The 14,176-nt window shown below is 39.6% G+C and overlaps 1 protein-coding gene across 2 annotated transcripts in view; it reads right to left on the minus strand.

The window, feature by feature from the left end:
- Positions 1-2,962: 2,962 nt before the first annotated feature.
- Positions 2,963-14,176, minus strand: part of PDZRN4 (PDZ domain containing ring finger 4) — a 394,640-nt gene continuing 383,426 nt past the window's right edge. For both annotated transcript variants that reach the window (XM_030548959.1, XM_030548958.1), the window contains 3 exons: positions 13,829-13,930; positions 10,401-10,517; positions 2,963-5,093 (listed from right to left, as the gene is read on the minus strand). In XM_030548959.1, coding sequence (XP_030404819.1) covers positions 3,567-5,093; positions 10,401-10,517; positions 13,829-13,930 — 1,746 coding nt within the window. In that variant the 3' untranslated portion in view covers positions 2,963-3,566. The remainder of the gene's footprint in view (positions 5,094-10,400; positions 10,518-13,828; positions 13,931-14,176) is intronic.

Raw genomic sequence — 14,176 nt, forward strand, 5'->3', positions numbered from 1 at the left:
CTTTGCTAACCATTTCTGTCAGTCATTCACGTTTTGAAAAAGAGGCATTTTGTTAAAGATTCAGGAATGTTACTTCTTCCGTTAAGGTGTGTGACTCAACATATACATCTCAGTATCCTTTAGGGGTCCCCCAGCAAAAGCAGGGAGTAGAAACACCTGATATTTCTAAAGTAAAAAAGCAAACAGGAGAAATCAAATCTTAAAAATGCCCAACTTTCAAAAGCCCTTTTTCTAAACCATAAAGAATAAACAAAGGGCACAGTCCAATTTAAAACACCCCTTTACAGGTCACCTTTCAGTCTTTGTTTTAATAAACATCTTTCATTTATTTCCTTATTGACATGCAGTTACATTGGCAGGCCCCCTTTTCAGCTCATATCCTCAGTTTTGGTTTGCTGGTCCTTTGGAGGCACAGCACAGAACAGCAAATAATTCTCGGTTTTTCTTCATACCATCCCTTTTTGGTGAAATATTTAAAAAAATGACCTCTGCTAGATTCATATGTCTGGCTCAAGATAGCACTACGATCTATCTGTGTCTTTCATGTTTGGTTTCTGTAGAGTATAGCTTGTAAGCTCTCTTGGGGACTTGCCATGACATATTTGTTTGTAAAGCACCGAACATAGACAGTGCTTGAAAAGTAACTAAAATTAATACAGGTTGAACCTCTCTATCCAGCACCCTTGGGACCTCACTAGTGCCGAACTAGAGAGTTTTCCGAACCATGGGAGGTCAATTAGCGAGTGGGTCTCTTTTTATTTTTATCTCGCCAAGGTGAATAAATGAAACAATGCTTACAACACCACCTAGCCAAGACTTACCAGCTCTCTTCATGACAAAGTATTAGTGATGTTCCACAATTTTACTGTCTTGGCACAAGGAAATACGTAGATAAAGCATAAAAAGCATAATATAAAATCATGCCAGACCACGGATGTTGCCAGACCAGAGAGTGCCGGACTAGAGAGGTTCAACCTGTACTAGTAACAGATCAGGGAAGACAGCAAAAATATGGGCTTGCTCCAGTTTTTGCTTCTGTCTTCATGAACAAGGTCAACTTCCAGACTGCTGCACTGGGCAGCACAGCATGGGGAGGAGATGACCAACCCTCTGTGCAGAAAGAAGTGGTTCAGGACTATTTAGAAAAGCTGGATAAGCACAAATCCATGGGGCCAGATGTGCTGCATCCAAGGGTGCTAAAGGAGTTGGCGGATGTGATTGCTGAGCCATTGGCCATTATCTTTGAAAAATCATGGTGATCAGGAGAGGTCCCAGATTACTGGAAAAAGGCTAATGTAGTGCCCACCTTTAAAAAAGGGAAGAAGAAGGATCCAGGGAACTACAGGCCGGTCAGCCTCACCTCAGTCCCCAGAAAAATCATGGAGCAGGTCCTCAAGGAATCAATTCTGAAGCACTTAGAGGAGAAGAAAGTGATTGGGAACATTCAGCATGGATTCATCAAGGGCAAGTCATGCCTGACTAACCTAATTGCCTTCTATGAGGAGACAACTGGCTCTGTGGATGAGGGGAAAGCAGTGAATGTGTTATTCCTTGACTTTAGCAAAATTTTTGATACAGTCTCCCACAGTATTCTTGCCGGCAAGTTAAAGAAGTATGGGCTGGATGAATGGACTATAAGGTGGACAGAAAGCTGGCTAGATCGTCTTGCTCAACAGGTAGTGATCAATGGCTCCATGTCTAGTTGGCAGCCGGTATCAAGTGGAGTGCCCCAAGGGTCGGTCCTGGGGCTGGTTTTGTTCAATATTTTCATTAATGATCTAGAGGATGTCGTGGATAATACTCTCAGCAAGTTTGCAGATAACACTAAAGTGGGAGGAGTGGCAGATATGCTGGAGGATAGGGATAGGATACAGAGGGACCTAGACAAATTAGAGGATTGGGCCAAAAGAAGTTGATTAGGTTCAACAAGAACATGTGCAGAATCCTGCACTTAGGACGGAAGAATCCCATTCACTGCTACAGACTAGGGACCGAATGGCTAGGCAGCAGTTCTACAGAAAAGGACCTAGGGGTTACAGTGGACGAGAAGCTGGATATGAGTCGACAGTGTGCCCTTCTTGCCAAGAAGGCTAATGGCATTTTGGGCTGTATAAGTAGAGGCATTGCCAGCAGATCGAGGGACGTGATCATTCCTCTCTATTCGACATTGGTGAGGCTTCATATGGAGTACTGTGTCCAATTTTGGGCCCCACGCTAAAAGGAGGATGTGGAAAAATTGGAAAGAGTCCAGCGGAGGGCAACAAAAATGACTAGAGGCTGGAGCACATGACTTATGAGGAGAGGCTGAGGGAACTGGGATTGTTTAGTCTGCAGAGGAGAAGAATGAGGGGGGATTTGATAGATGCTTTCAACTACCTGAAAGGGGGTTCCAAAGAGGATGGATCTAGACTGCTCTCAGTGGTACCAGATGAGAGTAGAGTAATGGTCTCAAGTTGCAGTGGGGGAGGTTTAGGTTGGATATTAGGAAAAACTTTTTGACTAGGAGAGTGGTGAAGCACTGGAATGGGTTACCTAGGGAGGTGGTGGAATCTCCTTCCTTAGAGGTTTTTAAGGTCAGGTTTGACAAAGCCCTGGCTGGGATGATTTAATTGGGAACTGGTCCTGCTTTGAGCAGGGGGTTGGACTAGAAGACCTCCTGAGGTCCCTTCCAATCCTGATATTCTATGATTCTACGTGTTCTTACTCAGGTAAAACTCTTATTCCAACTTCTGCATGAATAAGAAATGCAGGATCAGGTCCATTTAACATAATTTATAATGGAATAAAGCCAGAAGGAAACTTGTCTAATCTATAAGAAATATCATAATGAATTGTGCCCTGTGTCCTTGAAATCTTTATATATCCTTCAAAAATTATGTATGTGGAAATAATTCATTCTGTAATCAAGCGAACAATTAAAATCAAATAACTCTTGATAAAGATAAGCAATAATTTATTCCTCTTTGATCTTCACAATTATCACATATTAGCTAGCTACATGACCAATGCCACTACATACCATGGGAGAATTGCCCACTTACACTTTACTTGGACAAATACAATTGCAATTTACAGGTCAAATGTACTGTACAATGGGTTGCTGGAAAAAGGTCATTCTTAGCTGAACAAGATGTGGCACGTGACTTATTAACAGATGCAATATAAGATGTAAAAGTTTAACTGCTTGTTATGCCAGTAAGTAAGGATACTGTATAAAGCATTTTGTTTTGGTATTGTATTTTTACTAAAGTAGAAAAAAGAAAACTAGAGAAATAAATCAGATCTTAACTTACAATACATACATTAGGGTAAGAAATTGTCTCTTCCATTTTTTTAATTTTCTTTTGTTTTTTTATAGAAATGAATATTATGAATATATTGCAGAGTAAAGAAAGATTGCCAGCTAAAGAAGGTACCATTTGAAAAACAACTGAAAAATCATCAAGTAATTTTGCTTACAAAAAAGGTCAAACTATAAACAGTCACAAAATATATAAAAATGCCACCTTGAACGAGGCAATCGTACTCTACCTAAACTGGTAGTATACTTTTTGAAATAGTCGTGTTCATACAGTAGTAACTGATAAAAAGGCATTGTGCACTTTTGTCCCATCTGGAGACTTAGCACCATGTGTCATCAGTTCTTGGATTGTCATCCAGCTGTCCAAGATTTTCTTGTTCCTTTTTTTCATCATCTTTTTGTGACTAAGTTCAAGAATGTTCATTTCTTTTTTGCCCTCGCTGCCACTCTGTGGACTTTCCTTAAGACACTCTAACCTGCTCCGCATCATGAACTCTCGCCGTCGCCTCTGCTCCTTGGCTCGCACCAAATGCTGCTTCCGCTCCTCTTTGCTCCAGTAACGACCCATCTTCATTTCGCTCATCATATCATCATCTGTCGTCATCCCACTGCGCTCCTCTTTAATCTTTAAGGCACGTTCCTTCAGGATTCTGTCTCGCACTGGTCTCTTAGTGATATACCTTGTTCCATCACTCCTTATTTTCACTTTCCATTCCATTTTGGGCTCTGTACACTTCTGTGAATCTTTGCACATGTTAACTAGACTGAGTTGACTTTGGGCATACTCCACTGCGGATCTCTGTTGGATCAGCTGCATATAGCTTTGATAATGCTTTGCATGAGCAGGTATATTCCCATACCGGTATGAAGAGCTATGATACGGAGATAGGTAAGGAATGTGCTCAGTGCTTTGCTTCTCCTGCTCTGTGAAACTGCTACTTTCTGCAACCGTTTCCTTCTCTTCGACAGTGCTGTTTTGCTCAGTGGTTTTGGTTTTGGATGGGGTTACCTCCGTACCACTCTGTCCAGTACACAACTGATTAGCTACAATTGTGCTTCTCAGGTTTTTCCTGTTGGTGATGCTGATCATTCTCTGGAGCGAGCTATCAGGGGACTGTTCTACAGTTAGTGGAGTGCTCCTGCAGCTTTCTGCTGTGTTGTAAGCACTGGAGCTGTCTTTGTCAGATTTCTCTGGGTGCTCTACGATGTCATCCAGTTTACCTCTTTGTACATCTATGCTGGTGTTATAATTCCTGAATCCTCCATCATGTAATGCCCAAATGTCTCCATACTGATCCTTCACCTTTTGAAGCCTGTGAGCCTGCATTATATTCTGACACTCAAGCTCAATATTTCTCAGTTCCTCATTGAGTAACTGTAGCTCATGCTCCACCCCTTCTTGCTCCCTTCTGTTACACTGTATTGTACTGCTTGAGTAATACAGATCATACTCTCCATGGTTTCTAATCTTGCACTTGAGCTCCAGCAGCTGCCGAAACCTTTCACACTCCTCATCTTGGTTTCCAATGAAATCAGATTCAATGTATTCCCCAGACACAAAGCTTTCATTGCATTGGAGTTCAATGCTTCCTAACGTATCCTGGCTCTGCCTCAGCTCCCGGGTGCTCTGCAGGGTTGTTTTGTTCTGCTCATCGGGTGCATTCTCCTGCTCCGAGCTCTCGTCATTACGCAGACTCTCATCTGTAGGCCCCACTCCACTGTCCTTCTCATGGTTATTGGATGACGAAGTTGCAGTGTCTGTTGTGCCGTCCTCCTCCTCATGCTTTTTTGGCTAAGAAAATAAGTGAACCAAAATTAGTACAAAATACAGTGTTAAATTAAAATATTTTTTAGTCCTGTCCTTCTTAAACAGCTAATTTAATCTATAAGAATTAATTAAAATGATGAATAAATCCCATTTCTACTACAGCTGGCTAGAAAATGGAGATCCCTTTTCATGAAAGATTTCACATTTTGAAAAAAAAAATTTAGCCTGATTCAGCATGAAAAGGCAAAAACATGATTTTTTTCACAGAAAGGGATTTCCACTTTTCAGCTTGCTGACTGCTTATCTGGAAGGATCTTACATTTCACTTTCTCCCTGCAGGTGGAAATTCATAGAAGTCTTTCCAGCAGGCAGCCAGGGAGCTGTCATTTCAGTTTTCCTGATGGGAAATCAAAATTTTTCAACAAAACCCAGGATTTTCTGTCAGAAAATCATTGCTGAGGAAAATTCCAGACTGGCTGTAATTCCTACATTCTTATGGCTTTTACTCATTCCTGAGCATCATGCTGTAGGCTCCACAGATCACACTAAGTTCCTCAAGAAGGGAGCAAACAAGTGGATGAAATATAGCATGCCTGTTTTACTGAAACATTGCCCAGGAAATAAATATCCCCCTTCCCAGCAAAGCCAACACTGTGTGGTACTGAAAGAAAATGAGCACAAGGTGGAGTGCAGCTTTTGGCTCTGGATTATGGCCACAACTATTGGAGCTGAGTTGTTCTCAAACCTGGAGCAACCAGCAATGCCTGCATAACATCAGAAAGTACATGAGGCAGACCACTTAAGCTGGGAGCAGTGCAATGTAACATGGCACTAGAAGGCCTATTTGCAGCAGGACACAGGGGCTGGGAAATCTCTGTGCACACTGCTCTGGCACAGCTGAAGACAACACAGTGGTTAGCCTACTCTTGCATAGCCCTTTCTACCTCTCCCATCACCTGCTTTTAGCATTATGTCAATGGAAGACTGATAGCTGAATTCTAGAACTTGTTCAGGTAACTTGAACAGACTTTTCCCTAACCTATCCTTTGGAAGGCTTTTTGTTTCCTAGTTAAAATCTACTTTCCACAATACTAACTCATAGCCTTTCACCATTAAGTGTAGAACAACACTGAGTGCCTGTCATGGACCTAATGTCAAGCCTTTTTGCAGCTGATTTGAATTCATGTCCTACTCATTGTACCTAACCTATTTATTGTGTGCTTTAATGCAAAGAGCAATAGATACTGCAACGCTGAAGGAGTGCATGCTTTTTTTGTTCTCTAACTGGGTATGCTAAAGGCATTTCCCCCTATTTCTCTTATATCACTATCATCCAAAGTGTAATTTATATAGCATACTCACTGTATGCCTAAGTGCACCCAGCACCAGCCAAATGTGTTTTCTCCTTTAGAAGGTGTAATTACGCAATTAAATATAATGGTTAGTAATAGTAAAGGGAGAAAAAGGTACAGTGCACCAATGAGAGGAAACAGAATCCAGTAGACCACTCTCATAATAATTGCTGTTTTTCTTTTACCTTGATAGATAGTGGAAGATATGAAAAAAAAATTAAATGCACCCTACACACACTGCACCATTTCTGCTTCAGGACCATGAATCCCTTAGTTAGTCTCTTTTGTTCAATTGTTGGTAGAAAATGGTGGCCCAATGAAAAATAGAAATAGACAAATAGATAAATAAATAAATGTCAAGTGTGGTAGGGTATATTAAATTCAGAATGAAACCCATGATCAACAGAAAGAAGTATTCACGACAGGGCTGTCAAAAGTCTCTGAGGAGACAACATCTCTATCCATAGTAATTTTAGTGATTCTTCCTCACTAGCAGTTAAAATTAAAAAAAAACAGTTATCCTTCATACTGACATTGTACATTTCACACGTAAATATACATACACTCAAACACCATATATGCGATGGTGAAATACATGCATCATCATGTGACAGCGGCCGACTGGTTCATCTGCATCAGAAAAATATTTCCCTCTTTCTTGCCGACCACTCTCACTAATTGTGGAATCCTCCCACCAGAATTTAATTGGTTTGAGGGGTAGGACAGAAGATATTCAGTACTGGACAGCTGACAAATGTAAGTCTACTATTTCATTACCCTTCATAGTCAGGATCTCTTGAAAGATTCCCTTGGAATCCTGGCTTTACAGAAAGAAGGGACAGGAAAAATAGTACCAATAACATTTAAAGTCACACTGAAGCACTTCCAATTTTTTTTTTACTGTAAGGTGTGAGCAATGCACACAGATTATATGCTGGCAGGCTGCACTGCTCTATAAAGACTTTGTTGAGAATTCTTTGAGATGTAAGCAATGTTACCATTCCAAATGCATGCCAATATATTGTTTTTACTGCACTATGATGTATTTCTTGTCTATAACGTTCATTTAATACTCCTTTCTTTACTCATCTGATGCATGACTGTGACGGAAGACTTTTTAAGACTTGGTACAAGTTTCTAACGTGATTTAGGCACCTATGCTCCATTTTTGCAAGTGACTTACACACTTAGAAGCCTAAATCCAGTGGGACTAAAGACCAGATTTTCAAAGGTCTTTAGGTGCTTAAACTTGCAGATAGGTGCCTACTGGAATTTTCAAAAGGCACTAACTGCTGTGGAAATCAATGGAAGTTTAAATCAATCGGAATCAGGTGTCTAACCCACTTAAACAGTTTTGAAAATGCCACTAGGCACTTATCTTCTTTATTAGGTGGCTAAGTACTTTTGAAAATCAGGCCCCATGCCTCTAAGTTTTTGAATTAGTAGATCTCATCCTTTCCTACCTGGCTTTTATTCTTTGATTGGAAAAGGAAGACAAGCTTGTGCCCCTTTTCAACTTCCAATTCATTTCTCAACTCTGAATACACTAGTTCAAATGAAGAAACAATCTCTCTATAACCTGAATCCAAAAGTTATTAAGGTAAAAGATTTTCTGAGCAAGAGAAACTGAAAATACTGACATTTGGCAAAATTTAAATACACCTCTACCCCGATATAACGCAACCTGATATAACACAAATTTGGACAGAACGCGGTAAAGCAGTGCTCTAGGGGGGCAGAGCTGCATGCGCTGGTGGATCAAAGCAAGTTCAATATAACGCAGTTTCACCTATAAAGTGGTAAGATTTTTTGGCTCCCGAGGACAGCGTTATATCAGGGTAGAGGTGTATCAACATTTGCTCCATTGTGAAGAATGAAAATAATGTAGATACTTAATGTAGTATATGACATACAGTACCACTGGGACTCAGGTTCTAAGTGTCTAAGTCACTTTTGAAAATAGAACTTAGGATGCTAAATCCCTTAGACATTTTTGAAAATTCCACCCATCATCTATTGAAAATTCAAGATTCTGGTTTTTTAGAATGTACAGCGTCAGTCTTCTGCCCAATTACTTCTGTTTGAAAAGCCAAAAGGCTCTATAGGCTGCATTTATGCAAAAAGAACTGCAGATGATGACAATCGCAACCTAGTAGTGTGTACAACCCAGCAATAAGTGAACTTCAAAAGATTCTATGTTTCAGATTGGATAAGATTCATTAATGCAAGAATGGCTAATCATGCTGGAATGCAGGCACGGTTCCCACCCTGATTTTACAACTCACAATACATTTGGGAAATAAACCCCAGAGTGCTATTTAAGTTTGAAAGCAATCAGATAAGAGAGATCCAGGGGAAGGGAGCAGGGTTAGTAGGTCCTGCTGCTCCAAATCAGAAGAGTGGGCTACCTGGTCCCCCTATGAAGATGAAAGCTAGACTGACAGAGGTGTGAGGGGTTGCCAGTGATGGGCTAAAGATTAGATACTCCAGCCTTGCCTGGAGTTTTTTAAAATATCCTCGCAGTTTATCAAAAATTTTAAAACAGGTGAAAATCAGTGCAAACAATTAACGTTACCCTTTTCTGGGTAAATATCAAGGTTAATATCGGGGGGCATTAGGACAGAAAAAAGCAACAAATAGAGAAACATAAGTGTTTACTATTTATGAAACCATTATCTGTAATCCTCATTCCAAGAATTCAAGTTTTTTAAAATAAAGAGTTTATTGTAGATGATTTGTGCAGTTAGCTTGATATAAGAGGTTTCAATAGCACAGGGATGGGATGGGACAGGAGTGCTTGGCACTCATCAGCAGGTAAGGTTGGGAGGGGCGACAGATCAGGAGGGGCCTGTTCTCCCAGGTGCAGCCTCCTGCTCTCTGCGGCCTGTCACTGAAGCAGTTGGTGGGCTCGGCAGGGTCCCTGCCCATTTTGTTCTTCCACTGTGCAGCTGCAGCATCAACCAAGCCCAGTTTCCCTTCCCTATGCAGGCATGCTGTGCTGTCCAGTGGGGAGCCTGCAAGAGGGGACCTGGGATTGCCATTATGAGCAGGGAAAAATCTGGGTGGAAACTGGAAAAATCCAAATACTGGATTTTTTTGAAATCCAGGAATTTTTCAGGGAAAAAAAATGAAAATGAAGGGTCCTACTTCAATGACAAACTAGATGGGACTCTTAAAATAGGTCTGTTCTGAAAACATCTAGTCTGACATCCTGCATAATACTGGCCATAGAACTTCCTCAAAATAATTCCTATTTGAACTAGAGCACATCTTCTGGAAAAACATCCAATATTGATTTCAAGATGTCCAGTGATGAAAAACCCACCATGATCCTTGGTAAATTGTTCCAATGTTTAATTACTCTCACTGTTAAAAAATTATTTCCAGTCTGACTGTGTCCAGCTTCAACTTCCAGCCACTGGATTGTGTTATACTTTTGCCTGCTAGACGGAAGAGTCCATAATCAAATATTTATTCCCCTGGTAGATATTTCTAGACTGTCATCTTGTAATATACATAATACAATATAGTAGCAGTGAACTATATAAAGTAGTAATTTACACAGCAATATATGTACCATATCCTGTACAATATGTCCATATGGTCTTTATCACAATGGGACCCTGTCCTAGCTATGGCTTTGACAGGTGACTCTGATATAATTCATAAATAAAAGTGACAATACACAAGACCCTGCATGTAAAAGGGCTTGTAATATTTGGGCTGAGACCTCAGAGAAAATGTAGAATCAGTGCTTTATTCCTCTCACATTCTGCTGAAATTTTACCCTCTCACATCCAACCTAAACATTTATTTATAAAATATTTCCTTATCGAGAATGTATTGCAGTTCAGAGCATCCTCATGACAAAGTGCTATCAAAGCCTTTGAGTCAATTTTTTGACTTATCATTTCATTCTCTCTTAACAGAAAAATACACCTAGCAAAATTTCCAATGATACATTTATTGTCAGTCCTACCTGCTCCACCTCATTGGCTGTGAACTGCATTACTTCATTATGCTGTTCTTCCAACATTTCCAAGTTTAACTCCTCTAAGAATTCATTCCTTTCATCATCCAGCCACCCCTCTTCCAGCTGCAAAAGAATATATTAGTACACTGCATTATGTTAGTGGGATGCATGCTAAAATAATAAACCCAAATGGCAATGCCTGACTAGTTCTTTTTATCATAATGATTCTCTTCAGAATACCAGGCTTCTATAGTTTGCCTCTCCAAAAATAAGAAAAAGATGATTAAAAAAAAAACCAGGGACTCTTAGGCCTTTTATCCTTTCTTGAAACAGTATGACTGATTTTCTCTCATAATGAAGGAGATTGCACAGCACAGAGCATTATTTCCTTTCAAAATGTATGAAAGGCATACCACAAAGTCCTGGAGCTGTCATATTCATTACCTCCAAGAGCCCCAGTGTTAAAAGAACTGCAATGATACTAATAGGGCCATGAGCTAATCGGGCTCTTTCCTCCTTTAACAACTTCCACCCCAGGGTTGTGTCCCAGTGCCTGAACCTCAACAGCACCTTAACTCTGGGTTTCCATCACATTTCTCTTATTGCTCTTCATGTGAATGAACTAACAAGCAAAAAGGAGACGGGAGCACTGACTAAATGACTAAACTTTTTTGTTCTTTGGCTCTGTCTTTGAACTGACTTTTTTTTTTTAAAGATTAAAACATTACTTTCATATTCGTTGAAGACAATATTATAAAAAGAGGAAAATGGAGGCCTACTATTTCAGTCAAGTTAATGTGGCTGTACACACATACACAGTATTATGTGCATGTCAACAGTAAGTCTCCATTTGTGTTTCTGTTCCCCTTCCAGATGGCATGCTGGGGTAAAAAAGGAAAATACTATCACTGGAAGGGGAATGAAGTAGTGTTGCATGTCTGCTAATGGCAGTGTTTTAGGGCAGAAACAGGTAACAGAGAAGGAAGGTGACAGAGTTGGGGAAGGGCAGAAATTAAAATATTAATTCAACTACTCTAGAGTATGAGAAAGTATCCAGTTACCTGTAAAATGTTATGGACATCACAGAAGCTAAAAACAGTGTAATTGTATGCAACAATGCAACATGGAACTAAGTTCTTTTGTGTTGTAAACAAGGACAACTCCACTGAAGGCAATGGACCTTTGGCCCAGAGATGCTAATTGTTTAAAACAACAAGCAAGTAAACAAAAAATCCCTCCACAAACCAGCCAAACATTGGACAGGTATAAAATGTTGATTGAGATTCTGTGGCACTTTTTACCATATTATGGTATCTACTTAGCACATCAATGTTGAGGTTTCATTCACGGTTTTTCAAATGCTTTTATTTGTTATGTATAGTCAACTCTTTGACTTTATAAAGAGTATAAACTCTAGAGTTTCACAGCACAAGCAAACCACTAACTGCCTGGGATTAGAAAGAAATTTCCCTTATGGGCAGATAATTCAGCAATTGTCCTTCAGAGGATTTTTAAACCTTGCAAACATCTGGTGCTGGCCACCGTTGTGGACAGGATACTGCAGTAGATGGAGCACCGGACTGGTCTGATCCAATATGACAATTCTTATGGCTCTTAAAAACATAAATATACACCCCAGTGCAAATGTGTACTGATGCATGTGCGTGTGGGCACATACACATTTGTTTCACATGGTTATTTGTGTATGTTTCTTGTATGCTCAGTTTTTAATATTAACTGATTAATAATCAATGTTGACTGGTCAGAGAAGCTTTTTTTGTTAGTTATTGGAAGTGGTCAGCAGTGAGCCCTTGAAACACTGCCATTACGTGTTCTTTCTAAAAGAAAGCTTCAAAGATTAGAACTTAATCCTTCTTTTTTTTCTCCAGTGAGTGTTTGCGTTAGTAAGGACTTGTCTACACATGAAAGCATTACCAGTTATACCAGTATAATTGTAATTATACTGGTATAGTTAAACCGATATATTATACCAGTATAACTCCCCCGCTTGTGGACACTCTTATTCTGGAATAAGAATGGCTATTTTCAAATTTGCTTAAACTCCTTCCAATGTGACATAAGATAAACTGAAAACTGGCCCTCATATATTGGAATTAGAGTGTTCATATGAAGACTTATACCGGTATAACTAGACCAATTTAAACTCCCATCTTGGCTTGTACTGGTATAACATTCCTATGAAGACAAGTCTGAGGAAGGTGGGATCAGGTCTTTTGTTGGGTTTCTACAACTGGGCCTGGCAGATGGATCCTTGGCCCTATGAGAGCCCCACTGAAATGAAATTAAAAAAAAAATAGAATCCTCACACAAATCTTTTAAAAGCTTCTGAAGGGTCTCTAAACCAAGAAGGGATATAACCTAGCTACTTACATCTGAGGTGAATAGCTTTATTCTGCCTTAGTATATAGCCAGTTTTCTAGGAGCCATTTAGAAAGGCTAAGAACATAAAGGAAATATATGCGGAAATTTGATCTTGCATAACTACCAGATTCAAGCCGGGATTCTGGGTGACACTGAATTACATTTATTCAATTTAAAGTGTAGAGAATATGTAGTCACCAAGTCTGAAAATATCAGAACAATAATATGAGAGACAAATGGTAACATAACCAACTTCGCTTGACTGCTGACAGCTGGAGAGAAGAGTGACAATGTAATGTCCTTTTCTGCTTTGTGGTGGGACATAAAAGGAAGCAGAAATAATCTTTTTTTTTCTTCTCCTTTACCTTGATGATTAGCCTGACATCTCCCACTGCAAAGATATAAAAAATGTCTTTGCAAGGCATCAGTTTTGTTTAAAAGCCAGAAGTATATTTTAAAATTGTGTGGCAAAAATATCTATTTCCTATTAAATAATTTGTACTTGATAAGAAAACATGCGACGAGTTTCCCTTGAAAACAGTTAGATAGGAGTAGGTTTGCTGAATAGCATTGCCATCAAATGTCCATTATCAAGATCTAACTGGAGATTTTACTGAAACATTGCTTAAAAAAATAATCCTCACCCAGAGCCCACTTCAATCCTGCCACAAGCAGGTGCAAACCATGGAAGAGTGTAAATTTAGTCCCAGAAATCAGTAAGAATCATCAACCAACAAATATGTATTTTTGAAGTTCCACTTCACATTTAGTTAAGTATCACATTAGTACTAGATAATCAACTGTATTTATATGTATGTATGTTGTATTTACTTGCAAAGAACCCTTTAGCAAGTACAATGGCAAACAAACTCCTAGTAATATAATGTTATTTTTTTCTGAGGCTACAGATTAGCAAAGATCTTTAATTATAGTTTTCCCATTTTTTTTTCATGAAGCTCTGCAATCCTGTTTTTCAGTGTTCATTTCTTACGGATGACAATGACTGTACACTATAACCCAGCTCCTGGCTCAGTGCATCTATTTATTCTAACCTGTGTCTCTGGTCTTGCAACCAGCAACACAATTTTCTTGCATTCATCACTGGAGAGCAATGCCACTGCCTCCTCCCGATTCTGGACATCTTGGCCATTTATCTAGAAAATAAATGAAAGTGGCACATTAGTTTCCATTTCCACAAAGCAACACACAATAAAGGGCAAATATCAGCTCATTTGTGGTAAATGTATGGACAATGAAACTCACACAATGGGCTCATCTTCAGCTCCTCAGTGGTAAGTGCCTTCACTCAATTATGCGTTTACTGTAAGAGCTGTATCGATCGTTGAAGGATGGCGGACATCAGAGGAAGCAGTTATGTTCATAAATGTCCAACCTGTGCC

The sequence above is a fragment of the Gopherus evgoodei genome, chromosome 1, assembly GCF_007399415.2.
Source record: "Gopherus evgoodei ecotype Sinaloan lineage chromosome 1, rGopEvg1_v1.p, whole genome shotgun sequence".
In the NCBI taxonomy this organism is placed as follows: domain Eukaryota; kingdom Metazoa; phylum Chordata; order Testudines; family Testudinidae; genus Gopherus; species Gopherus evgoodei.